Source organism: Propithecus coquereli, unplaced genomic scaffold (assembly GCF_000956105.1).
Source record: "Propithecus coquereli isolate 6110/MARCELLA unplaced genomic scaffold, Pcoq_1.0 Scaffold583, whole genome shotgun sequence".
Classification (NCBI taxonomy): Eukaryota; Metazoa; Chordata; class Mammalia; order Primates; family Indriidae; genus Propithecus; species Propithecus coquereli.
In genome coordinates this window covers 397,822-425,016 of record NW_012151763.1, presented here as the reverse complement: position 1 = coordinate 425,016, position 27,195 = coordinate 397,822, and the positions used below count along the sequence as shown (strand labels likewise).

General features: G+C 45.5%; 1 protein-coding gene across 1 annotated transcript in view; it reads right to left on the bottom strand.

The window, feature by feature from the left end:
• Positions 1 to 7,600: 7,600 nt before the first annotated feature.
• The window catches only part of TMEM185A (transmembrane protein 185A), a 46,418-nt gene continuing 26,823 nt past the window's right edge, over positions 7,601 to 27,195 (bottom strand). Inside the window, exons 2-7 of the mRNA XM_012658356.1 lie at positions 20,538 to 20,714; positions 18,171 to 18,378; positions 14,099 to 14,182; positions 10,640 to 10,816; positions 9,926 to 10,049; positions 7,601 to 8,726 (exon numbers count right to left, since the gene is read on the bottom strand). Of these exons, the coding sequence (XP_012513810.1) occupies positions 8,482 to 8,726; positions 9,926 to 10,049; positions 10,640 to 10,816; positions 14,099 to 14,182; positions 18,171 to 18,378; positions 20,538 to 20,714 (1,015 nt within the window). The 3' untranslated portion in view covers positions 7,601 to 8,481. The remainder of the gene's footprint in view (positions 8,727 to 9,925; positions 10,050 to 10,639; positions 10,817 to 14,098; positions 14,183 to 18,170; positions 18,379 to 20,537; positions 20,715 to 27,195) is intronic.

Genomic DNA, 27,195 nt, shown 5'->3' with positions numbered 1-27,195 from the left:
GAGACAAAATGCAGTCCACAGCAGGGCGTATTGTAGGATTGTCTTTTTCAATTCTGTCAGTTTTTGCTTCATCCATCTAGTCTTCTGTCAGTGGTTCTCAAGTGATCTTCTTGACCTCCACCAGCTATTGGATCTGGACCAATGCGTGAGGCAGAGATAACCACCTGCCACCAGGGGACAGAGTGGGGCTCCCTGGCTGGTAGAGTAGCCTTGCTTGCACCCGGGCTCAACTCACCCACCTCGACCCACCCCATTCTTGTGGAAATTTGTGAATGAGCCCATTTGCATCACCCTTTCTCCCTGACAGCCAAGGGGTTCTTCCCCTGCCCCCTCCCCAGGCCCTCTGCAGCCTGTGATCTGCTGCTGGTGCACAATTTCTCCTTCTGTGCTCTTCCAGGCTCCCTGGTGCGGTGATTTCACTGCTTCCTGTCCTCATCTGGCAGGCAGCTGGGACACAGCACCTTTCCAGAGTAAGGGGCAGCTGTGATTTAGGGACGTCTATGTGTGATGTCATGCTGAGTCTTCATGGCATTTCTGAATGTGGGTATGAAGCCAGGCAGCCCCCGAGGGTAGCATGGCAGCAACTGATAGAGGCGTCCTGCACCCAGGCTGATCTTCGGCCTCCACACTCACGTCACACCGGCCACTGGAGGGATCTGCGAGCCATCATCACCCAGGACTCACCGTGCCTGTGTCCTGAAAGTCCCAGGCCATGATGGAGAAAGTGCTCCACATAGTGCCTACGCATGACAGCAAGAAGATGTGCGACACATATTGGAAAAGGACCAGTGAGAAAGGTCCATGTGAAAACGTGCCCTTACAGGCTTAAGTGCTGACCATCCGGGGAATATTCATTTCTGCCTTCCCCAAGATGCGTGTGAGGTGCCCTGTCTCACCTCCCTACTCAGGAGCGAAGAGTGCTGGAAATGCGAGCTGGCTAACTTGGATATGCCGGACAGAAGCCCTCCTTTCTCTAGTGAGGAGGGGCTTCTGTCAACCAGAGCATGGGCTGAACATCTCAGAGCCAACTTCTCCCACTGATCCAGGGGTGGCGCACCTTCAGCTTTGCCTCCTGCATCTATCCTCTGGTTCAGTACTTACCACTGGTCGCCCCGGTTCCCTGCCGCCTCGCTTGTGGGCCTCACCCTCACTCAAGCAGGAAGGTGGAGATGCTGACATCCAACAAGGAGGGTAAGAGTGTAGGGCTTTGAGCCTCGGTCAGCAAGCACTCACAGGCTGCCTGGAGCACCTTGGTAGATCGCTGAGGCACAGGGCAGTTAGGAAAACGAAAGGCTGTGCCCTCACTCCCCAAGTGCTTTCTTCCCAAGTGGTCTGAAAAGCCTACTTTTGGGCATAATCCCTAAGGCGGGCTCAGGGGATTCAGGAACTTGTGACTGGCTGGTTCCAAGTACCCGTTCGTTCTGCCCATTCACCTGGGGCAGAGGAGGTGGAGGTTGGCACATGGCTACCCCGGGGCCTGTCCACAGGGCTTCCCGCGAGCCTGGCAACGCATGTCACCCAGGTCTCCTCTCAACCCTGTGAGTGACTCTTCCTGCAATGACCGAACGCCAGTGCCATCAGGAGGCCAGAGGTGCCCAGGAACTTGTGGTGCTCCAGGAGAGCAGCTCAGACTGGGGTCGATCCAGGAGGGAAGAGGCTCTGGGGTTGGCACAGGGCCCCGCTGAGGCAGCTGCTGGCCCTGACTGCCAGGGCCTGGTCTGCTCTGTGTCTCTCTGGCAATACGAGGCCTTCCCTCCCTCGGCCATTTCTGAGGCTCTCCCCTGTCTAAATGCTATGAACCTGAATCCAGCACTCTGTACTTTGTGCTCAGGCCAAAGAACCTGATTGTGTTAGGAGAGTGGTGTGTATGTGGAAAAGACCGAGACTGTGGCCTGTACCCAGGGCCGCCTGCCAGCGGGTGGAGCCTGAGTCATTTCAAGGCCTCTCTTCGGGAAGGGTCACAGCAAGCCCAGATTGGTTTTCTTCCACACAGGGCTCGCTCACCAGAGTAGCAGGGAGGGTCAGTCCCAGCAACCAGCTAAGCCAGGTTTGGTCCAAGGGCTTGAAACTGTTCTTCTGCCAACTCAGTTTTAATTTAGCTGGTGAATTAAGAATGTGAGAGTTTAAGAATTTGAGACAAAGCTAAGGATTTAAAATTAAGAAATGTAGCTGAGAACAAGGAAACGGGGGTGATTCTTTGTCACCCGCAATTTCGCTGCTTCATGAGAGCTGTTCAGACTTTCGAAACCTCAAATCCTGTGTCTTCAAAAGCCCAGTACCTCTCTGAAGCAAAGTGCCTATCAGTGGCCCTGATTCTATCACCACGGTTACCTGAACTGTCAGGTTTACCTGATTTCACGATCGCATTTACCTGAACTTCTTGATTGTTGTTTACATTTGGGAGAGGGAGGATGGATTGTTTTCTCTCAGTTCAGTCCTGCCTGGGAAACTGAGTCCGTGTGCACAGTATCCAGCGGAAGGGTGAGGAAAGGCGAGAGAGGTGGGGACGCAGGTTACGCTCTTGGGCAGTTCTCTCTCCCATGGACGGCACTGTTGCCCTTTGGGGCTGGCCAGTTGTTTGCACTGGGGGGCGGTGTCCTGGGCATCGTAGGCTGCTTGGCAGCATCCCTGGCTCCTTTCTACCTATTAGAAACCAGGAGCGACAGCCCAGTCATGACAACCAAAAATATCGCTAACTTTTTTTGAAAAGAAAATAACTCACGATCACATTTGGCAAATGTGCATCTTTCTATATAGATTTACACGTAAGCAAGGACCACAGGGGTGTACATTTTTAGGGAAAATGTTTGTAAGCAGCAGGATCTCTGCATGATTCAAGATCAGTAGGCATATGTAAGTCCAAGAAAGAGATAAGAAATTGTACTTCTTGAAAGTTAAGGAGCTCACAAATGATGAATCTCCGAAAGGTGACTGGCACCCATTAGTTAATGAGCACCAGTTTATAACTGGGCAGGCCGAGACAGGGGGATCCACCTGCAGACCATCTCTGGGCTCTGGATTAATCCATGTACATGTTTTCATTCTCTCATCGACTCTCCCTGCTTCTCCCAGGACTCTCTACCTGCTGTCAAAGTAGAAATAAAGGCGAGGGATACCACTGGGTTCTGGTGCATCGGTGTCCGGGCTCTCTCCAAGACCTGATTTCGGAGCTCTGTGAGTCTCTATACCCAATTATTTCTACAGACAGAACTTGAAAGTTTATGTGCTGTGATCATTGAGACAAACCACACTTTATAGAGGCTCACTGACGACGCCATGTGTTCTAAGTTAGATGCCCCAAGCGACCAGACAAAGTTGCTTCCTAAGTGGAAACATGACATCCTATAAATGTTGGGCTCCAAGAAAACCAAAAAATCAAGGAAAAGAGGAGTGGAGGGGATGAAGGAAAGAAGAAAGAAAAAGTCACCAGACCTAGAACGTGGCATAAAAGTCCAACATAAATCCTGTAACCCAGACACCATCTAGCACCCTGTAGAGAGAAAACCCCAAAACCACAGGACTCGTTGGCAGTGTCTCTCACCTCTGTATCTAACCATTAGGGCAATTTTAGGCCATCTGCAAGTGAGACTTGATCTCATCTGTATGTAAGGTGAAGATCCTGCTATATGAAGGCACCACTATGACAGAGAATTTTGTCTGGATAGCCAGGAACACGGGGTCACTGTGAGCACTCAGACACCAATGCTCAGTCTTTGTACTTGCCGATCATTTCAAGATAATTTTTAATGAGTGGAGGCAGAATGTCTGAGGTGCTTAATAAAACCCAGACCCTGCTTGAGTATCTACTAGGTACCTGCATTAGGCCCGGGAGGGCTGTTACACTGAAGTCTTTATCACAAAAGCAAAAGACATGTGAGGGGGGTACCTGACTGCAAAGAAAGAAAACTGGCAGAGACCGAGACCACTTTGTGCAGACAAAGAACTCCTCATTTTCTGATAGGTTTCGTTGACCAGCACATGTTCCCACCCAGTGCTTGCCTTCGTGTATCTGTGGAGGTCGGCATAGTCTGGGTACACCTGGGGCCCTTCGGCAGCTGGCACGTACTCTGAGACACAGCAGCAGTTGGGACAGCAGTGGAACAAAGTCGGGGATGAGGGAACATGGCGATGGAGGCAGCAGGCCCAGCAGCCACAACGGGCACAGGCATCCAGACAACGGGAGCTGTGTGGAGTGCACGTGGACGATCTGGGAGGCACGGCCTGTAAGGGTTCATCCGGGTGGAAGGTAGGGCAAAACAGACAAAGAGGACCTCTTCAGGCACAGTGACATCTGCCACCGTGGAGACATGCACCTAGACGCCCTCTGGCTGCTCTTCAGCCCTCTGGGCTACTGGAGGTCGTCATTCCTCAAGGGAGTTGCCCACAGAGCAGACTCGCTCCTGATTTGCCTGGTGGGACCGTCAGGGTCTTGGTTCTTTGGTATCTCCTGGCTGTCCTCATTCAGAGATGTTCGATCTTCTAGGTGCTCTGTGGCTGGGGGTGCCAGAGGGTATTGCGCGGCTTCTGGCTTGCTCTCCCTCTGCCTTAATGCAGATGTAATGCCCACGCTTCTCTTCATCTCCTAGCGAGGTCAGGGAGTCTCTCACGAGGTAGACATTGCAATAGCACTGTAACTGCGGTTCAAAGTTCCAAAAGAATAGGAAACTCCATGTGACAAGTTAACTGCAACTACCCATGACCTAGGCCCCAGTGCAGTAGAACTCTAGTGGCCCTGGGACACAAGGTTAAGTCCCAAAAAGAAGCTGTGGACCCATTTTACATCTTGAAGATGCATCAACTTATGACGAGCGTTTCAGCCTTAGAAAATGCCTAAAAATGTCAAATTAGGAAGTGTACACGGCCAAGGGAAAGGGACTTTGAAGTTTCAGCCTGGGAGTGAAGAAGATTCTGGGCGTGTCAGCTAGGAACAGAATTCACCCCTGGCTGGGAGACCAGGGCACTGGCTCTTCCATCCTCCGGGCCCAAGGACCAAGGCAAGCAGGCATGTCTATGCCACCTTCGGCAGGCTCCCTTAAATGCTCTCAGTTTAGCTCTTATCCAGATGCCGGTCATGGGGACGCTGATATTTTAACAGGAACAGATGCCCACACCTACCTCTGTTATGCATTAAAGCACTATGGAGTCATAGGGACCCATCAACTGCCAGGTGACATTCTTTTTCTCCGGAGGAGGAGGACATGCAGATCGAATGACTTAACAGCCCTGATCTTTTATGCACTAGACATGGGCTGGCACCGTTCTCAGCCCTTTCCCCCAGTGAATTCTTACTCAGTTAATGTCACCACCACCCAGAGGGGGAAGCAGGCACAGGAGTGGCTCCGTACCCCACCCAGGCCACCCAATTTTCATGATGTGGTCCTGGGACTGTCACCCCACCTGACCTCAGAGCCCACTGCCGCAGGCCTTCACGAGGTTTCTTGTCTGCTTCCTTGCTCATGATACAGACTTGGTCTTTCTTCAGTGAAAAAGTTGGCAAGGCAGAGGGAAGTGTGAATGTCCTGACCCCTTTTGCTGACGCTGTAGAGGTTTAGCTGGCGGAGCAGCTCTCCATACCATGTGTTTCAAACCCTTTGTTGGGGCCATACCTTTCCAGCGTCTCCTTTTGAAACAGCTTTTCACTGATCCCTACTCAAGTGCCGCCGTCATCCCACCCAAGGGATGCAAACTGACTGCTGTGGACGATCCTCCACAGCTTTTGTTGGAAGGGGAGGGAGAGGAGATTCCGTCTCCCACGCATGGGATGTCATAGATAGGGCACGGCCGTCTCAACAAAGGCTCTTCGGCCACAGCTCAGAAAGAAATTTCTTCAAGCAGTGGCCTGATGTCAGGGCACCCAGTGGCCGTCGGGTCGTCCCAGGCACGGGACGGCTCTGCTGGATGGCGGTCCTTCTCTGCATTCCTTGGGGGAGCCCTTGCTTCTGGAGGAAAAGGCACCGTTGCGAGCTGTGCCCCCAGCCCCCAGCGCTTTCCTCACATCTCGCAATAAGAAGTGATGCTCGTCCTTCGGTCATGTAAGCCCGGGAGTGTGGCACAGCCAGCAGCACCCCTGGTAATAACGCAGCTGCGGGCATCACAAAGGAGCTCAGGCTGCTTGGGGTGACATCACAATACACCCAGCGCATGATTGAATAAAGGGCCAGGCCAGGCCAGGCCAGACGAGTGACCTGTCAGTATGTCAACTTTCTGGTCCACACAGAGTCATTTCGATGGGAAAGATGATGTTGGTACACACTAGTGTCTCCGGTGACCTGCTATACTGTAGGTGCAGATCATGGACTGTCCCCTTGTCTACTTGTCCTAGAGGTCTTGGGGCCAGGCAGGACCACAGTGCAGCACTGACTAAAGAAGTCAGGGCTCGCTGATGGGGACCCTGGCCCACACCCCACAGCATAGGATTGATGCTTTTAAGCACGGATCCAAGTCTAGCATGGTCCCCGTGGTTCCGGCTGCAGCCACACCATGCTTTTAACACTGTCACCACCCTGGCATGTTCTCCACAGAGATGTTCCTAACACACCCATACTGCTGGGCAGGAGACAGCCAATGGCAGATGGTGGCCTTCTTCCCACCTTCCCTCAGCCTGCACTCATACGGGCCCTGCCCCCTGACCCGCCAAGCGGAGACACTCCTCTACACCCTGGGCCTTCGTGGTCACAGTGTGACAAGGCATCTGGCCACCGGCCTTCACGCACATTTTATTTTCTTTAGCCGACATCTCCAGAGAGGTGCGTGCAGGTTTATGCCCCGCGTTCCATCTCTGCCATCCTTCCTCCCGGGTGTGGTGCTGGCAGGTCAAGGGAGAGGCCTCCATCCAAAGCAGCCTCTGTGTCACACAGTGTCCCCACATACGGGGCCACCTGTCCACAAACTCCCCCACTTGATTCTGAGCACCGAGCTTAATGATGTTGATGTTCGCCCACCCCGGCCAGCCTCGGCTGCCTGTGGCAGCTAGGGATTCCCTTTGCTCTGGCTGAGAACAATTCCGGTTTGCCGGACCACCAACAAAAGGACATGCACACAGTGCCCGTGTGAAATGAAGAGCCAGTTTATTGAACAGCTTAAGAGAGTAAAAATAGTGGATTTAGTTACACTTTTTACACACTGAGCAGGTAAGGCTACACCTTTCCATTCCCCCTTACCCTAAACAGAACAAGCTCCTTGGAGGAGCATTGCAGGGAGGAGGCCTGTATGTGCTGGACTGGAATTAAAGCGACTTAGGCCGGTGAGCAGCTGCCGCGTTAACACTGCACACCTCTCTCCCGGCTGAGTATATCGACGCCCGCTTTTACCCTCTTTTAAATGAATGACCAATTTGATTTCGGGCAGGAGGATATCTCATTTGTAGCATGTGACTCACGGCTGTACCCGCGGTGCCTGGAGAATCCGCACTCAACCTGTGAAAGCATCGCGCCTTATGTAAAGCCTCCCTGTTGCTGGCAGACAGAAAGCTTGAGTCTCAACACGGACGCCATTTCTGCTCTGGGCAACATCCTCCAGTGTCCTGGCGTCCAGTAGCGCCTTACAGGTTTTTCAGCTAACCAATATTCCCAGAACGTCAGAAAAGCGCAAACCACTTCTTGCTTGCTGTGGCTGTTCTGGCAGTAGGGGCTACCGGAGTACCTGGAGGAATTCCAGGGCGGAAAGGGCAATGTCCCGTGAAGGCGTGGCACCCCGCTGGGGTGGGGCAGGCATGCCCCCGGCTTCTACTTCTGTAGCGGAACACCTGGTATCCAGCAGAAGCTTGTAAAAAAATACTTTAACAGAGTATACTGTACAGAACTAGGCATTAACACCGTATATGACGATGCTAAAATATTTGTATAAATACTATACAGGCATGGAGTGACTCCATTAGAAAGGGCTCACCCATGAGGCTCTTAAAAACTGCTGTCAGCATGCCCAGAGAGAAACTACTTCCACAGTAGGAACAGGAAAAAGGAGGACTGTGCTGTGTCTAAACACGTGGTGCATTAGAGACATCCTTATAGTTCCTACTGACTACGCCAAGACCGGGACAACTGGTAGCTGCACGTGGGGGCTGGCCCTGTGGGAAAATACATTTTGGAACAACACTTTGGATCAGAACTTTCAGCACTCTGAAAACCAGCCGTGCAGAGAGATGTCCCTTCTGCGGGGCTCATCAGCCAGCCACCCCCCTGGGTCCGACGGGGATGACCAAACGCCTAAGGCTCCCACCCAGACGGATGTAAATCGGTGCTCCGTCTCCCACTCTCCCTGGCAGCCAGGTCCGCTGACACACACCCTGGCCGGTCACCTGTCAGCTCTGCGTCCCTTCGTGCTGAGTGGCTGATAGGCGTTGGATGCAAACAAGGCATGAGATGGACGTACCTGGAGACCCAGCTCCAGTTCCGGGGCTGGGCCGTGGGTGAAGAGGCGGCAGAGGGAGGTGGAGAGAGCGTGCGTCCCCGTTCACATACGTGCTGTCCCCCGAGGTGGCGTTTAATCGGGCATTTCGATGTTTAATTTGGGAGGGGGCAGCACATACTTTCCAGGGCTCTGCGTGATGACCACCCTGGTCTTCTTTCGAAACATAGGAGCGATTTTAGGAGGTTCCGGAACTGGGGTTTCTTCAGTTTCTTCATTATCTTCGTGATGGAGATCGTAGGAAATGTTTCCGTATTCTCGCAAAAATGGGAAGATTTCAAGCAGAAACTGACAGAAATCTTTGCGAATACCAAACCACCCTGAAAAATAAGAATTTTCTTTTTCAAACGCTAGGCCCAAGTGACTTTCACGTTACCTTTCTTTCCTGAACAAGAAGTCCATTTTCTCCAGAGAGCTCACTCAGAAGACTCGACAGGGCCTCAACCCAATAAGGGGCCAAAGTACGACCTCTAGCTCTGGGGTCCTCAAAGTGGGGTTCCCAGAACGGCAGCGGTACCATCCCCAGGGCCTTGTTCAGGATACGATTCTCAGGCCCCAGCCCTGACCTCCTGAATCTGAAACTGTGGGTTGGGCTGGCGTGGGCTGAGGCTGCCCACTTTTCCTGGCCTTTAGGGATCCTGGTGGGTGCTAAAGTTCGAAAACCACTGCCCTAGTGAGTCTCAAATACCTAGACCATGCTCGCTCTCTTCCTCTAATCTTCCATGCCCAGGATAAGCTCTTGAATGACAAAGAGCGTCATCCAAGAAGAGGATTTCTGTCACCCTGTGGAATCTGGGAAGGGGGCAGGCAGGTGTTGGTCCAGGCCAGGGGCCACCCTAAAGCTACTTCCGCAAGGCCCGCCCCTCCTCTCTGTGCACCACCCAACCGCCGGCTCCGTGCTGGCTCTCCCAGGGCACAAGCCGCAAGCATGGCCTTGGCTGCAGTCTAGGCACTGCTCTCACCCCACTGGCTTCCAGAAGGGCAGTGCTCGGGGGTTCCATGCGATGGAGCTCACAGCCCCGTGAGGAAGGGACCCTCCTTACAGATCGTTTCAAAGCTGTGTGGCACTGCGTGCAGGAGGAGAGGAAGAGAGGGCATGCAAAGTGCACCTGGCCACACTCACTGATGTCAGCAAGGACACTGGGGAAGGGGAGGGGAAAAAGGGACCTAGGATGATCTTGGGGTTCAGGTGGGAGATGTGGACTTTTCATCTACTCCTCACAAGCCCTGCAAGGACGTATCTTGATCCCAATTTTGCAGAGGAAGAAAGGGGAGCTGTGAGAGGCTGCTTGCCTTGTTTGTTCCTCCCTCAAATCGCAGGGAGCGCTTGGAGGAAAGCCGTGATGTAGGCCAGGGGACAGCGCGCCCTCCTCTTGGAAGGTCCTAGAACTTCCTCGGCCCTTGCTTTCCCCCATAAACCTCTAACTCAGGGTCCTCAGACTCATGCTTTCATAGTTCAGGGACCCCTGCACCCCCACGGACACACATGTGAAGGACTTCTGACATGCCGAGTACGTACAATGGTTTCCTCCCTTCTGTCCGAACGTGGTTGCCATCAGCGTGATCAAGGAGAGCCACAGGGGCACAAAGATGGGTATACAGGAGAACGCGTTGTGGCCGTCTAGTTTGTGAACCAGCAGAATCTAAAGAGAGAGACACAGACAAGGTCCTTTTGACACAACAACGGAAAGTGGACAACTTTGGAAGCTGCACCTCATCAGATGGCCCCTGCCCAGTGAGCTCCCAGAAGCGGGAAAGTCAGCACTTCTGGTCTCGGCCAAAGACCACCCATCCTCAGGGACTTCCATGAGATGAGCTTTCACATCGCTCTCTAGGGTTAAGCAAAAGTCCCTCCACATGAAAAGTTTCCAGCCCCAGGACTTTTATGGGAAATTCCTCCAGGTGTTTGTTTGAAGGATCAATGGTGGCCATTCTAGAATTCTCCACAGAACTCAAATACGAAAATCCAATATCCAACTCGCCCTTTCAAAACGTAGGACCTCAAGACATACGGGCGCATCAGGACTGGAAAGCTGCACTCTCACTGCCAGCCCCTGCCCGCCCCCCAAGAGAAGGAAAGGACATTCTCCTTGGACAGACATCCTATCCTGGAGGCGTGCTCTTGCTGCAATTTCGAGGGATAGCAGGCTGCCTTTCCAGGTAGCCAGGAGGCCGTGGGAGGGAAGGGTGGACCTTAGGGGCTGCAGAGGCTTCCCATAGTTAGAAAGCTCACCTCAAAAGTGAGAAGAGGCACGACGATGGTCATCCAGCTCAGGGCCATTGTTATGTGAGTCCTGCGCTGCTCTGCAATCACGTCCATGGAGCGCAAGAACAGGACGGACCACACGATGTAATAGAGGACCACCAGGCACAGGAAGGACATGAGAATCCACAGAGGAACACACACAACCTGAGGCAAGGAGGGGAGAAGAAGTCTCTTTAGAGATTCCACCCCAGCTTCCGGTGGAAGGCATTGTCCACACCTTGCTGGGTCTCTCCAGTTAAGACAGCGCCAGCCTGAATAAGGACGGTCCCTCCTCCCAGGACTGCTGTGGGGACAGCGCGGGAAAGAGAAGGTACAGTCTGCTGGCTACGGGGCCTGATGCTGGGGAAACACACGTTCTGTCATCAGTCAGTCAGTCAGTCCCTCCTCCTTGCGCGACAGCCCTGCATCTGGCCCCCAGCCTCTGCTGTTGTTGCTGTCTCTCTCTTTCTTCTTCTTACTCTGGCTCTGGCTCTGTCCCTGTCATTGGCCTCCCCCCTCCCCGTTTCTGCTTCTCCGTTTCCGTTTCTTGCTGTTGGTGGTTTTGGTTTGGGGTTGGGCTTGGGTCCGGGTCCCGTTCAGGTTCCTGTGCTTGGGGTTCCCGGGGCTGTGTTTGTGTTCTTGGCCTTGTGATGTTGGTGCTGGGCTGGTACTGCTTCCCTGTCCCTGTGCCCATGCGCGTTTTGGTTCTGTTTCTGTTCTTGTCGTACGAGCTTGTCTTTGTCTCGTGCGCGTGCGGGGGCTGAGGCTTGGGGGTGTGGGTTTGCCTTGGTCTGTTTTGTTTTTTTTTTTTCTTCTTGCTCTTGCTCTGCGTTTTCTTTTTTTGTTTTTTTTTTTTTGGTTCTGTCACAGTGACTGTGTTTGTTTTGCTTTGTGTTCCATTTGTTTTAGTTCTCGTGTAGGTGTTGATGGTCGCGGGCGGGGGCGGGGCGGTGTCGCTCTCTGTCCCTGTCCTTCTTGCTGTTGTTGTTCTCCTTTCGCTGTCTCACTCTCCCTTCACCCTTGGCCCTGGCTGCTCTTTTTTTTTTCTGTCCTTTTGCTTTTGGTTGTGGTTTACCTTTATGTAGTTGGACTGCCTGCGCCTGTTTTGCTTTTGCGTTTTGGTTCTGGGGATGATGTTTCTGTGTTTGATCTTCGTCGTTGTCTTTGTCTGCGTGTTGTTGTTTTTCCTTTCTGTTTGTTATTGGTCTTCCTGGGCGTGTACGGTTTGCTTTTGCTTCCGTCCCTGTCCGTTGGTTTTGGTTTTTTGGTTTTGGCTAACGCGGCTGCTGCTGCTACTGGGGTTTGGGTTTGTGTTTCTCTGTGTGTTTTTGTTTTTCTTTGTTTAGGGTCCAGGCGCGGGAGTGTTGGTTCTGGTTGCCATTGTACGTTTCCTTTTATTTGTATCTGCCACTGCGTTTTCGTTTTTGGGTGTGCCTTTGTGCTTTTGTGTTGGTGTTGGGGGTGCGTGCGCGTTCCTCTGCATCATTGCCCCACCTCCCCTTACCTGGCCGTGTCAGTGTCTCTGAGTTTCACCATTCTGATAAATGTGCGGGGGGACCCCATCCTGCCTGTTCCTGATGGGTAATGACGTTGAGCATCTTTTCCTGTGCTTATTCCCCTTGTGTATATCCTCTTTGTGAATTATCTGTTGAGGCTTTTGCCAATTTTTATACTAGGTGTTTGTTTTCTTATTTTTGAGTTTTTAGAGTTCTTTGTATGTTTTAGGTACTCGTCAATGTTTTGATATGTGCTTTGCATATACTTTGTCCCAATCTGTGGCCTGTCTTCTCATTCATTTCAATTTTGAGGAAGTTCAAATTTATGATTTGTTCTTTTATGGACTATATTCGTGCTGCCATTTATAAGTACTTTTTGCCTAACTACAGGCCCCAAAGATTGTGTCCTATGGTTTCTTCTAACAGTTCTATAGTTCTACATTTTACTTATCTATTTATGATTTGAGTCGGTACATGAGTTTTAATCCTTCTGACTAGCTTGACTGTAGGTTTTGCTGAAAGCCCCCGCACACAGCCTGTCTTCTTCCTTCTATAGCACATCTGTGACAGGCCTCTCCTTTATTGGAACTCCCTTCATGGGTGGAGTGTGAGTGATCTCAACAGCCTCACTTGCTGTCTCTTGCTCACTGTGGTAAATGTGCAATAAGAGTTCTTCATCCGCTGGGATCTGCACAGGGATGAGGGTGGAAACATCCCTCTGCTCACTTGAAGAAAGCATTCAAAATTCCTAATCTTGTTTTTTTTTTTTTTACCTTATATTAAAAATGTGGTCTTGTCTAGACTTGTTTCCTCCATGCCACAATAGAGACAGTTTTGAAACCAATTACCATTCTGCACATATAGCACCCTAAAGATGTAGGATGGGTGCCTGAACAATATTTTTGATTATGACTATTTCATTAAAGACTTGGGCAGAAGTGATAAATCCCATCTTTACTTTAATTTTGGCGTCTATTTATGTTCTCTTATTTTCTTCCCTGCCTCCAAATGAATATTTTCTTTTTGTACTATAGTTTTCAACTCTTTTTTAGAAAAAGGTAAACTATGTTTAATGCAGAGATTGTCTTGTATGCAAAAATATACATCAAGCAGCAGATAAGATAAAAACAAAAATACTAGCTTGACCTCACTCAACTCCCAGAGGCAATGGAACTCTTCTGCCTTTGTCTTCAATCTTCTTTCTATGCATATAAAAGTTGAAACCATACTGTATTCTCTGGTTTATAGCTAACCACTTATCTATCTACCTATCCTTCCTTCCATCCATCTCTCCATCCATCTATCCACAGTTAATTTTAACCAAACAACCATTAACTGAAGTCACAGTTTAGAAGCATGAGTTAGGGCTCCACTCATGGCCAGCATGTAAATTGGCACACCATTTTGAAAAACAAGTTGGTAGTGCAGTATATGTACTTAAGAACCTCAAAAAGTTCCTACCCTCTAGCCCAATAATGCTGTTTCTGTAGTATTTCCTAAGAAAACAATAAAAAATAAGCCAAAGACTTTTATGTATAAAAATATATAGTACAGCATGATTTAAAGTAATAAAATACTGGCTACAACTGAAATATTCTATTTTAGAAATCATGGGATGGTTTGATTATTGCATTTGAAGAATATTTTGCATCAATTAAACTTTAAAAGTTATGTTTATAAAGATATTTTATTACATGGGAAAATGCTTATAACACAATATTAAAACAAAGAAGCAGATATAAAAGTATACATACAGTATGATCCCAACTATTTGTATAAAGCAAGGAAATAAAAAAACATTAATCATGTTATCACCCAGTGGTGGGATTACGGGTGATTTTATTAGTCTATTACTTATGCTCATATGTCTTTTCCAAGTTTTCTGTAATGAGCACAATTACTTTTATAATAAAAAAGAAAAGTTTATTTAAGGATCTAAAAAGTTACATACAAGCCAGGGCCAGTGGATGATCTTGTCCAGTCTTAAGGCAATGAATATAAACTGGAGAATGTTGACAGAACACAGGATTTCTAACTAAAAATGAAGAGAAGAATCAGTTAAACAAAGTAGAAGTTGCATTCAATACTGTAGTTATTTGGTTAACACACTAAAAGGCAATGAAAATTATAATGCAGTAAAACTTGTATTATGTTGCACAGGAAACTCCTGATTTTCGGCACCAGAGGAGCACAGCAGTGCAATGCCTAGAAGAAACGTGGCCCGGGTGGCCTGGACTCCTGCCTCATCTCTCCGCTCAGTGGCTGTCTTGCCCATTCTGTAGCTTGAGGCCTGGGCACAGGTGACGACAGGTGATGACCTTGTTTTCAGACTCACTGGGAACAGAGGCAATCTGCAGTAGACTCCCCAAGCTTCCTTCCTGCCCCTAACAACAATCTCCTCTATTTGTAACCATCCTTGTATTTCCTTCTTCCCATACCTGGGACTCACCCCTGCGTCTCACCCATTTCCTTCCGGCTCCTTGAGGATCTTGTCACATCCAGCCATCAGTTACAGATTCTTCACTCCATCTTTAACTCTGCCTATTCCATTGATCCTTCCTAGCAGCACAGAAACGAGTCAACTCCTTCCCATTAAAAATAAAAACCCCCAAACCAAATAAAGCCTCATCTCCCTTGATCCAGGACCCCTCTTAGCTTCAGTTCTCTTTGCCCCCGTTGTCTCATCTGCCATTCCAAACTCCCTCACTGTGGTCTGGCCTCTACCTCCACGACCTCCAGGAAACAGTTTTCATTAAGGTCACCAAACACCAGGAGGCAGCAGAACACTTCACTCAGCAGCCTACTGATAGCGTGGACTACTCCTTCCCTCTCTCCATTCCTCCTGACCTTCCAGGATCCCACCATGCAGCCTTGGTGCCCTCCAAATGCTCTGATCATTCATTCAGTCTCCATTCCTCTTCCTCAAATGGTGATGCTCCCCCAGAGCTGTAAACTCAGCCTTGTCTCCCCACTAGAGATATATACAGACAGACACACACACACTTTCACTCACCCCACCCTAGGGGCTAGGAGAGAAGAAATTTCAGCCACATCCCTGGCTTGCATTACCTCCCAGTGGCTGGTTCTCAAATCTGTCTCTAACCTAGTCTTCCTGCTGTACACCAGACCTAGTTGTGCACGTGCCACTTGGGTCTCCTAGAGGCACCTGAAATGGAGCCAGTCCCAAACTCAGTTCTTATCACCTGCACCTTGAACCTTGTCCCTAGCTTTTCTATAGCCTCCCATTAAGGCACAACAGCCTCATTACCCAAACCAGGAACCCAGGAAGCACTCTATATTCTTTACCCACACTCTCATATCACTCACCAAATCCTGTCCACTCTACCACCCAAACTTCTCTTGAACCTCTGCCCACTGGCTATGTTGATGATGACTGCCTACTCAGACCACCCCCAGCCCGTCAGCAACCTCTCATTAGCCTCCCTGACACCAGGCTTGTGGGCCTCTGCTCCCAAATGCCCTCCAGGCTGTTCTTCATTCACCAGAATGGAGATCTGTGACCTGACCCAGAGCTCCCCAAAAGTTCTCAGTTCACAGGGCATTTAGTGACTCAGTAATTCTTCCATAGATCACTGGCCAAAAGAAATACCTAACAGTTCCATTGATTTAAGTAATTAGGTCTGAACTTAGTAAGTATTTCTGTCCTAAGTAGCCCTCTGAAAAAATAATTCACATAAATTAAAAGAGAAATATTTTAATTTCATCCTTAAATAGCCACGACTAATTCCTAACAGGATGTGGATGCCTGTCTAGTGCACAATTTCCCAAACCGTGGAATTAGAAATGGCCCTTCCTGGAGCTCTGGTGGCGCAATCGGTTAGCGCGCGGTACTTATACAGAAATGGCCCTTCCTCTCTTGCTACCTGTTGGGTGTCTTCACCTAGGTGTTCACATACTACCAGCCTTTATTTTTCGCAGCAACTGACGAAAACCCAGCTTCTTAAAGATATGACATCATTGAAAGGAATGTAGTATGATGTAACAATAAGCCCATAAACTGTTTCAAGCTTGTAGTTTGTACGGTGTCCCAATAAATGTCAGGTATCCCTGTTTTCTTCAAAATGTCCACTATCCCCTTGTACCCCGTGAGTTCACCGGGGTGCCCAGGGCACCTCAGCACATGCTTTGAGGGCTGACAGTGTGGCCATATTCAGCCCGGTCCCTCTGTAGAGGTTTCCTTCCTCCCCAGCTCCCACAGCTCCCTCCTTTCTACCTTACGCTCCAGTCACGTCTGAACTGTGTAATCCATGCAGCTGACAGGTTTCCTCCTGCCTTTGGGCTTTAGTGTGCCTGAAAAATGCCATCCCTTTCCTCCCAACATAGGTCTTACTGGCAGACTCCAACTCCTTCTTCCCATCTCTGTGCAAGGCTACTCTCAATCCCCTCCTTGCCAATGTAGACACTTGTTTTTATGTCACAGAAGAGGGAATTCAACTCCCGGCACGCTGTTTCTTCTCTGGATAAGAATGTGAATATATGAAAGACTACCTTTCTATAACTCATGTCCAGTGCAGTCCTAGTCACTGTACAGTTGTCCCGTGGTATCCACGGGGGATTGGCTCCAGGACTCCCCAGATACCAAAATCCACAGGTGCTTGGGTCCCCAATATAAAATGCGAATTGCAGGGAGGGTGAAAGTGGCCATCAGAGGTATCCTCCCTGCATAGCCCACCCCTACCTATCAGCCACACCCATGCTGTGGCCTTTCCGGCTCCCCCTGTTCAAGGCCAAGCCTTTCCTGGTGCTCTGGGTCCCATTCCCTCTGGGTCCTACAGGGCCTTGCTCCATCACCGTCCCTCTCTCTGGGCGCCTTCCCTTCAAGCCTTCACGCGGGGTCAAGGCTTACATGCCCAACCCACCCCCTGGCTCCTATGTTCCCTTCCAACCCAACTTCAGTCTCCTTTCTCTACTCTTTATCCACATGGCTCAAAACAAGGCTTCTATAGCCTGTATCTCTCCCCTCAACCCATTAGGACATTAGGGTTTGGGCCCTCAGCTTCTGTGCAGTAAGTGTCTGGGCTTTGGAAGTCAGGCTGACCGAAATGGAATCCTGACCCTGCCCCTTAATGTGTGGCCATGAACAAATTACCCTCTCTAGGAAACTACCACACCTGCTTCACAGGCTTATGAATATTTAATAAGATACTCCTGCATGTTATGTGCCTCACACAATGCCTGGCACACAGTAAATGCTCAATAAAGGCTGTCTGCAATTATTTTCATTGTTAATATTAGTATTACTAGTCCTGGTATTTTATTCATCTGTGTATCCCCTATGCTTAGGCAAAAAGGGCTTGCCATATAGTAAATACTTGATAAATGTTTATTGAGTGAATAAATATTAATTAATATATTGGCACATCAGGATAAGCTAACCAGAGAGCAGGTGAGGAGCTAGATCATGGGGTCTGAGGTGGTGAGACAGTCACTTTTTGGGTCAAGTCAGCTAGGCTATAATACCCAGTTATTCAATCAAACACTAAGCGGGGTGTTGCCATGAAGTATTGACTTTGGAGATTACCTTCAATAATGTGGGTGGGCCTCACCCAACCAGTTGAAAGCCTTAAGAGCAAACACTGAGGCTCCCTCGATATAGGAAGAATTCTGCCTCAGTACTGCTTCGTCAATTGCTGCTGGATCTCCAGCCTGCCCACCTGCCCCACAGATTTCAGACTTGCCAGCCCCACCATCATGTGATCCAGTTCCTTAAAATAAATCCCTTTATATCTGCATCTACCCTATGGGTTCTGTTCCTCTGGAAAAGTCTGACTAATGCAGGTGGACAGGGGAAGCTATGAATTGGGGAGAAGGCTGATGGCCTGGGTGAAAAGCCAATGTTCTAAGTCAAGAAAGAGAAATGATGATTTCCACTGTCTTTTGTTGCTTTATGGCCCATGATCTAGGGTCAATGATCAATCTCTTCCTAACAAAGGGCAAGAAATTGATATTTGAATAACTGACCAAAGATTTTACTTTACATTCTTAAATATATGAAATCTCACCTCTAGTGACCTGTCATGTCGAAAGCCCCATACACAAGCTGCAACAGACACCGGGGAAACAAAGAACAGTGGCATGAAGACCAGAAGCCAGAAATGGCTTCCTCTCTCAATTCTGTCACAGACCAGAACTTCAAACATCAACAGGAGCAAGTGGATGCCCACTGCAATCAACATGGCTTTGAACTCCACACATGTTTCTCCTTCTGCTCTAAAAAGGGACAGAAGAAGAAGAAATACTCTCAGTTCAGAATCTCCATTATAAGCAAGCAGTTCAGGGCAATAACAACTTACGTTGATACTTCAAATTTTACTTGTAAATTTGACAAAAAGCAAAGGAAAATCAGGTCAAAAGCTAACTTAAACTTATTCTTTAATAGGCGATCCTCCAAACATCAAAGAACTACTATATGACAAGAAATGCACATTACAACCAAACCAGATTTTAATGCCTTAACTGTAGAAGGATATTCTCAGAAGTAATAGCCACAGTTATACTTCCTAGACAATGTACATAAACATTTTTGTTCATATCTTTAAATTCAACACAAGAGTTACTTCCAAGATTATTCAAGCTGATCACTTCTACTGCTAAATCTGACAAATATCTTTTAAGTCTCATGATTCTCATCTCTCAATGAATTAAAAACCATATAAATTGTATTTCATGTCATACTATAAAAATAACTCTATCTTTATGAATAAGTGTTGGTTATATTCCAATAAGATATAGTAACTATTGTTAGGTGCTATTTTAAAATGCAAATAAAAAGTATAAATGTCTTTTTATTTTCCTTTCTATTCCATTAGGATAAACTAACACCTGTAGGAAAACAGAAGAACAAAAGAGTCAAAACTATTCTTAAACTAAATCAGTTTAATTAGCTGTTTAAGTATCATGCGTGAACTTAATAGATTAATAATTGAAAAATGGTAAGGACACTAATCAGAAAAAGGCTTTATAATGCATTTTAAAAGGCTTGCAATGTTCTTCAAAACACAGATGAACATTTATGATATATATGTCTTGTTGGTGATAAATACACCTGAGTTTAGGACGTAGAGAAAATGAGGTCAGAGGTTATTCCTGCAGGACGCAAAAGCGTTGCATCAGTTACCGTTAACACTAGAGTGACCACATCTATACACTCTGTACATTCAGTGTATAACCCCCCCACCATTCCCTTCCTTGCTCAAAAAATCTAAAATCAAGCCAACAAAGTTCAAAACCTTCTAAATATCAATTAATGGAATCTAAAATATTTAGTTATTTGCCTTTTCATTCTTTGAGGAGCATTAGATATCTGAAAATATCTCGTAAAAACAAAAAGATGTATAGCCACGCAGGTAATGAATCTTTCAAAAAAAATCTAAGAACTTTAAAATAGCCATACATGAACGTCCCTCATCTGCCAAGGCTCTTTGTGTAGCCATTTTAAAGTTCTTAGATACGTATGTGATATGTAATTTACAAGATCTGAATCTTTATTTTTTAGAGGTAACAACCAAGAATTTAAAAACTTCTATACTTTTCCCACATGAGGAGCTCAACAGCACCCCCTTTCGTCCCCACCTGCCTACTGGGCATTCCTGAACTCTCCATCTTCCTGGTGAAGGTTTAGAACAGCCTCCTACTCTAAAGTCCTGCCTTTTTGCTTTATGTAGTTTCAGTCTCTGCAAGAGAGAAAGACTCTCACAGGTCCCAGCAGTGCCAGGATGCACACTGGAGTGAGCCAACTCCCAGGAATGTGGACCATCTGAGGCATCCAAGAAGAGCAGTGGGGACTTGGAGAAGGTAAAGGTTACCCCTCTCCCCTTCACCCAAAGGCTCTGCTCTCCTTCTCAGAATCTGGCCCTCAACTTTCCTCATTCCCCAGCCCTGGTCTCAAGGACTGAGGGTCTCCTGGCCAAGCTACCTCCTCTACACTGCTAATAACCTCAAACCCTGGGCCTAGGATAGTGGTGGGACCAAGGGATGCCCCAGTTCCAAAACTGAACTGCAGAAATATAGATCCCTGATGACCAAAGCTAAAACTCTGAATGCCTTCTCCTAAAAGCAGGGTGGTTTCATGCTTCTTAGTCTAGTATGGACATGCCAGTTTGTACTTTGGGTACATTTTGGATTATACAGGCATTTGTGTGCTGACTGGGAACTTAACCACCCCAAATAACACTGGTTTTGTAAGAAAACACCTATCGAACACCTAATTTTCAAAAACATAGAAGAGATCTCAGTTTGTCTCTACTATAGTTCTTAGAAAATACCATATACGTGGAAAAGGAAACGGTCCTAACTTTATCAAAAGTGAGAAAAACCAAGATATTGCTCCCTCAGGATAGAGACCAATGGGTTTTATAAAGCAGTATTACCGATACTGAGGATTTCGTGCCCAGACTCCAGTTCCAACTGAGGCTCCGACAATGACCATTAACTTCCAAAGCCATATTGGAGCAAAAACAGCCCAGTAACTCCACTGAATGATGCCATCCAAACGAAGGGCCAGCAGCACAGAGAACAGTAGCAGACAGGCATATATGAGGAATTTACTAGGAGAAAAGTAAAATGATTAAAGAGGATTTACTTTTACAAACATGTGATACTCAAATGGGGAGTAATAACAGCAACATTTTTCAGCACCTAAAAAGAGTCACTAATTCAACAATCATTGATTGAAAAGGTTTATGTAGCAGGCATACTATACTGGGAATAAGAGAAACATAAAGAAGACTAAAATAAGCCCCCAGCTTCCCAGGACTTCCTGGTAAAAAGCAGTCCACACAGAAACATATAATTATATTAATAATACAGTATGGCATTTGATGGAAGCCAGGAAGAGGAAATACAGATTATGTCTGAGGTACTGGGAAGCAGAGAGGTGGTGACCCTGGAGCTAGTTCCGGGGGACACATAGAAAAGCTGCCAGGCAAGAAAGGAAATGACATGAAGAAGAATTCCAGGCACAAGAAACTAGCCATACCAAGACATGGAGACTGAAAAAGGCTGAAATGTTCAGAATATGGTCAAGTTCTGTCACTGATTGATTATTTGATTCTATTTCTAAAAAGACAGCCAACTGCCATGTTCATATGGCTGAACATTTTAGTGCACGTATTATACGTTCCATGACTGAATAAATTACACACACTCTGTCTCTCACAGGATGCCCTTAAAACATTAATTAGAAATTACATTGTTGAGGACTTCTACTTCCAGCCTTGATGTAATAACAGGAACAGAATTTACCTTCCAAATTAAACAAGAATTACATACAAGACAACAGTTTCCAGACCTTGACAACACGCAGTGAAGAACAAGGAGGGAGGAAACAAAGGAGATAAACCCTAATATTGCCCCAGTTTACTCATAGGAGGCAGTTTCCAGGCTACAGCAAGAAGGTAATTAAAACTCAACCCTGTCAATAATTACATTAAATGTAAATCATTTAAACATCAATTTAAAGACAAAGAGTAAATATTTGCATGTTACACATCCGATAAAGAGCTGATAACGAGAATCTAGAGAGAACTCAGGAAAATAAGCAAGAAAAAATCAAACAACCCCATTAAAAAGTGGGCAAAGGACATGAACAGAAACTTTTCACAAGAAGACAGACTAATGGCCAACAAACATATGAAAAATGCTCAACGTCTCTAATCATCAGGGAAATGCAAATCAAAACCACAATGAGATATCACTTAACTCCAGAGAGAATGACTTTTATCAAAAAGTCCCAAAATAATAAATGTTGGCATGGAGGCAGAGAGATAGGAACCCTCATACACTGCTGGTGGGACTGCAAACTGGTACAACCTCTGTGGAAAGTAATATGGAGATACCTCAAAGAGATAAAAGTAAAACTACCATTTGATCCATCAATCCCATTACCGGGCATTTACCCAAAGGAACAAAAGACACTCCATAAAAAAGACATCTGCACTCGAATGTTTATAGCAGCACAATTCACAATTGCAAAGATGTGGAAACAACCTAAGTGTCCATCAATATGTGAGAGGATTAATAAAATGTGGTATAAGTATACCATGGAGTCCTACTCAGCCACAAAAAACAATGGTGATCTAGCACCTCTTGTATTATCCTAGATAGAGCTGGAACCCATTCTACTAAGTGAAGTATCACAAGAATGAAAAAAACAAGCACCACATGTACTCACCATCAAATTGGTGTTAACTGATCAACACTTAAGTACACTTACAGTAGTAACTTTCATTGGGTGTCGGCCAGGTGGAAGGGGGGAGGAGGGGATGGGTATATTCATACCTAGTGGGTGCAGTGTGCACTGTCTGGGGGATGGACATGCTTGAAGCTCAGACCTGGGTGGGGCAAAGGCAATATATGTAACCTAAACATTTGTACCCCCATAATATGCTGAAATAAAAAAAAATAAAGACAAAGAGTATCAGATTGGATAAATTAGCAAGACAACTATATGCTGTCCATAAGACACTCACTTTATCTATAAAGTCATAGATAGATTAAAAGCAAAAGGACAGAAAAAGTTATATTGAACCAATACTAACCAAAAGAAAGCTGGAGTGACTATATTAATATCTGTTTTAGTCTTCTATTGCTGCTGTAACAAATTACCATAAACTTAGAAGCTTAAAACAATACAAATTTATCGCACAGTTCTGTATGACAGAAGGCTAGATGGGTTTGGTTGGTTTCTCTGCTTGGAGTCCCACAAGGCTGAAATCAAGACGTCCATTGTGGGGCCCTTATCAGTGGACTCTGGGCAGAATCAGCTTCCAAGTTCATTCAGGTTGTAGGCAGAATCATTTCATGTGGGTTTAGGACTGAGGTATCTTTTTCTTTGCTGGCTGTCACCTGGTAGCCGCCCTTGGATACTAGAGGCCTCCCTTGGGTCCTTGCATATAGGCCCCTACATTTCAAAGCCAGCAATAGCATATCAAATCCTTCTCATACTTGGGATTTTTCTGACTTCTCCTTCTGCCATATTTCTCCTGCTTCCAGTCAGAGAAAGTTCTCTGCTTTTAAGAGTTCGTGTGATGAGGTTGGGTCCACTTGGATAAAGCCAGGCTAATCTCCCTATTTTAAGGTCCGTAACTGTGGTAGGCAGAATTCTAAAGACATTTTCCAAGATTCCTGTACCCTGGTTATTCAATCAAACATTAATCTAAATACTGTGAAGGGACTTTGCAGATGGAATTAAGGTTAATAATTAGCTAATCTTACAATAGGGAGATTATACTGCATTATCCAAGTGGGTCCAATGTAATCACATGAGCCCTTAAAAGAAGAATAGGAAGGTAGATGAGTCAGTCAGAAAGATGCAACGGAAGACGAAACATGAGGCAGAAGGGGAAGTCAGAGAGATTCCAGATGAAAAGGACTCAGCCTGCCACTGTTGGCTTTGAAGATGGAAGTAAGGAACCATGAGCCAAGAAATGCCGGCAGCCTCTAGACGCTGAGAATACCTCCTGGCTGAAAGCCAGCAAGGAAATGGAAACCTCAGCCCTGCCACCCCAAGGAATTAAATTTTGACAATAGCCGAAATCAGCTTGGAAGCATATTAATCCCCAGAGCCTCTAGAAAGGAATACAGTTCTGCTAACACTTTGATTTCAACCTTGTGAGACTCTAAGCAGAAGACTCAACTGAGCCATGTTGTACCTGGACTTCTGATCTAAAGAACTGTGAGATAATAAGTTAAGAGTAGTTTTAAGCCATTAAGATTATGGTAATTTGTCATGGTAACAATAGAAACTAATACTGTAACCTTAAATACATCTGCAAAGTCTCCTTTGCCATGTAATATAACATATTCACAGGTTCTAGGGTTTAGGGCCTGGATATCTCTGGGGGGCCATTCTGACTACCACAATATAAGACAAAGTATATTTTTGAACAAGGAATATTACCAGGGACAAATAGGAGCAGTTCACAATGATAAAGGGGTCAATTTGTCAAAGGGATTCAATGATCATAAATATTTATGTACCTAGTAACAAAGCTTCAAAATACATCTAGAAAATATTAATCAAACCAAAGCGAGAATTAGAAAAATTCACAATTATAAATAAAAATTAACGCTACTCTCTGAGTCAATGATAGAACACATGGACAGAAAATTACTAAGGATATACATGATTGTAACAATACTGTCAACCAATTTGACCTAACTGATATTGATAGAGTTCCTCCCAAAAACAGAATATAAATTCCTTTCAAGCACATGGAACATTCGCCAAGATAGAGTGAATTCTGGACCATAAAACAAGGCTCAAAAAATTTAAAAGCATTGAAATCATACAAAGTAAATCTCTAGGAACAATGGAATTAAATTAGGAATCAATAACAGAAAGATATCTGGAAAATTCTCAACATACTTGAAAATTAAACATACCACTTCTAAATAATCCATAAGTAAAAGAAAAAAATCCCATGAAGAAAACTGGAAAATATTTTGGACTAAGGTGAAAACACAACTTACCAAAATTTGTGAAATACAAGTAAAGCAGTAATTAAGGAAAATTTCAGCATCAAATGTTTACATTAGAAAAGATCAAGTCAACAATCTAAGATTCCCCCTTATGAAACTAGAAAGGGGAGTAAATTTTTAAAAAGTAAACAGAAGGAAAGAAATGATAAATATGAGCACAGAAATTAATGAAATACAATAGAAAGACATTAGAGAAAAATCAATGAAACTAAAAGCTGGTTCCTTGAAAAGATAAAGAAGATTGGTAAATCTATAGCCAGATTGATCAGAAGAAAAGGAGTAAACACAAACTACCAAAATCAAGAAGGAAAGCAGGGATACCACTACAAATCCTACAAATATTAAAGGGATAAGAAGAGGATATTATGAACAACTTTATGCCTGTAAATTTCTTGAAAGAAAGACATGGAAACTGAAATACTAGTTAAAATCCTTCTCACAAAGAAATGCCAGGCCCTGGCAAAATCTACCAAACATTTAAGGAAGAAATAGCATCAATTCTTCACAAACTCTTGCAGGAAAAAGGGGAGGGGAGCATTTCCTAATTTATTTCATGAGGTTAGCTTTACCCTGATACCAAAACCTGACCAAGAAAGAAAACTACAGACCAATATCCCTCATGAACAGAGATGCAAAAATCCCCCCACAATTTTAGCCAATTGAATCCAGCAATATATAAGAATATTACATTATGACAAAGTGTGGTTTAGCTGGGATTGCAAACTTGGCTTAACATTTGAAAATCAGTTAATATGCTTCACTGTATTAATAGACTGGAAAAGAAAAACCACATAATTATCTTAATAGTTACAGAAAAAGCATTTGACATAATTCACTGTCTATTCAAAATAAAAGCTCTCAACCAATTAGCAATAAAAGAGCTTCTATGAAAAATCTATAGTTACAATGGTGAAAGATTAAGTGCTTTCCCCTTAAGACAGGAAACAAGGCAAGTATTTCCACTTCAATATGTCCATCCAACATTATACTAGAGGTCCTAGCCACAATACGAGAAAAGGAAATAAAAGGCATTCAGATTTGATAGAAAGGAGTAAACCTGTCATTATTCACAGACATTTTCTATGTAGAAAACTGTAAGAAATGTACAAAAAGCTGCTAGATCTGATAAGTGAATTTAACAAAATTACAGGATACAAGGTAAATGTATAAAAAATTATTGCATTTCTATATTGTAGCAATGACAAATTGGAAATAGAAATTTTAAAACATTATCATTTACTGAAAATTTCCAAAAAATTTTGAAAAAATTCTAAAATTAAAAGTTTATGAAAAAACTACCATTTACAATAGCATGAAAACTACAAAATACTTAGAGATAAACATAACAACATATGTTCAAGACCTTATACACTGAAACCTACCAAACACTGCTGTTTTAGTCCATTCAGGCTGCCCTAACGAAATACCATAGATGGGGGGGATACCGTGGGGGGTGGTAGTGTCAGTTATAAACAACAGAAATTTATTCCTCACCATTCCAGAGGCTGGAAGTCTAAGATCAGGGTGCCAGCATGGTTGGGTTCTGGTAAGGGCTCTCTTCTGGAATGCAGACGGTCAACTTTTCATATCCTTACATGGTGGAAAGGAAGCAAGGTAACTCCCTGGCCTCTTCTTATAAGGGTACTAATTCCAATCATAAGAGCTCCACCCTCATGACCTAACCACTTCCCAAAGGCCCCACCTCCAAATACCATCACATTGGGGATTAGATTTCAATTTATGAATTTTGAGGGTATATAAATATTAAGTTCATAACAACTGTCAAGAAAAATTAAAGATCTAAAATGGAGAGATATAAAATGGAGATCAGAAAACTCAATGCTGTTAAGAGTTATATATTCCATGTATTAGTTTCCTATGGTTGCTGTAACAAATTACCACAAACTTGGTGGCTTAAAACAACACACAATTTTTCTCTGGCAGCCAAAGGTCCAGAGTGGGTCTCATTGGGCTAAGTCAAGATGTCATCATGGCCCCGCTCCCTCTGGAAACTGTAAGGGAGACTCCATTACTTGCTTTTTCCAGTTTCTAAAGCTATATTCCTTGGCTCATGGCCCCTTCCTCTATCATCAAAACCAGTAGAACAGCATCTTCAAATCTCTCTGCTTACATCACATTGCCTTCTTCTCTTAATAGTATCTCCCTCTGCCTCCCTCTTATAAGAATACCTGTGATTGCACTTAGGGGCCACTTAATCTAGGATAATACAGGATAATTTTGCTATCTCAAAATCTTCAACTTAATCATATCATTTGCCATAGAAAGTAATATTCACAGGTTCCATGGGAGTAGATACCTTTGAGGGCCACTATTTAGCTAGCCTACCACACTCACCAAATTAACCAAATTATTCTAAATATTCAGTGCAATCCCAATAAAAATCCAAGCAGGCTCTATTGTAGAAATTGGCATAATGACTCTAAGTCATATGAAAATGCAAAGGACCGGTAACAGGAGGAGCCAAGATGGCGGATGAGACAAGCCGCCAGTCAGAAGGTCTCTGCAAAAAAGACGAATTTTAGAAGA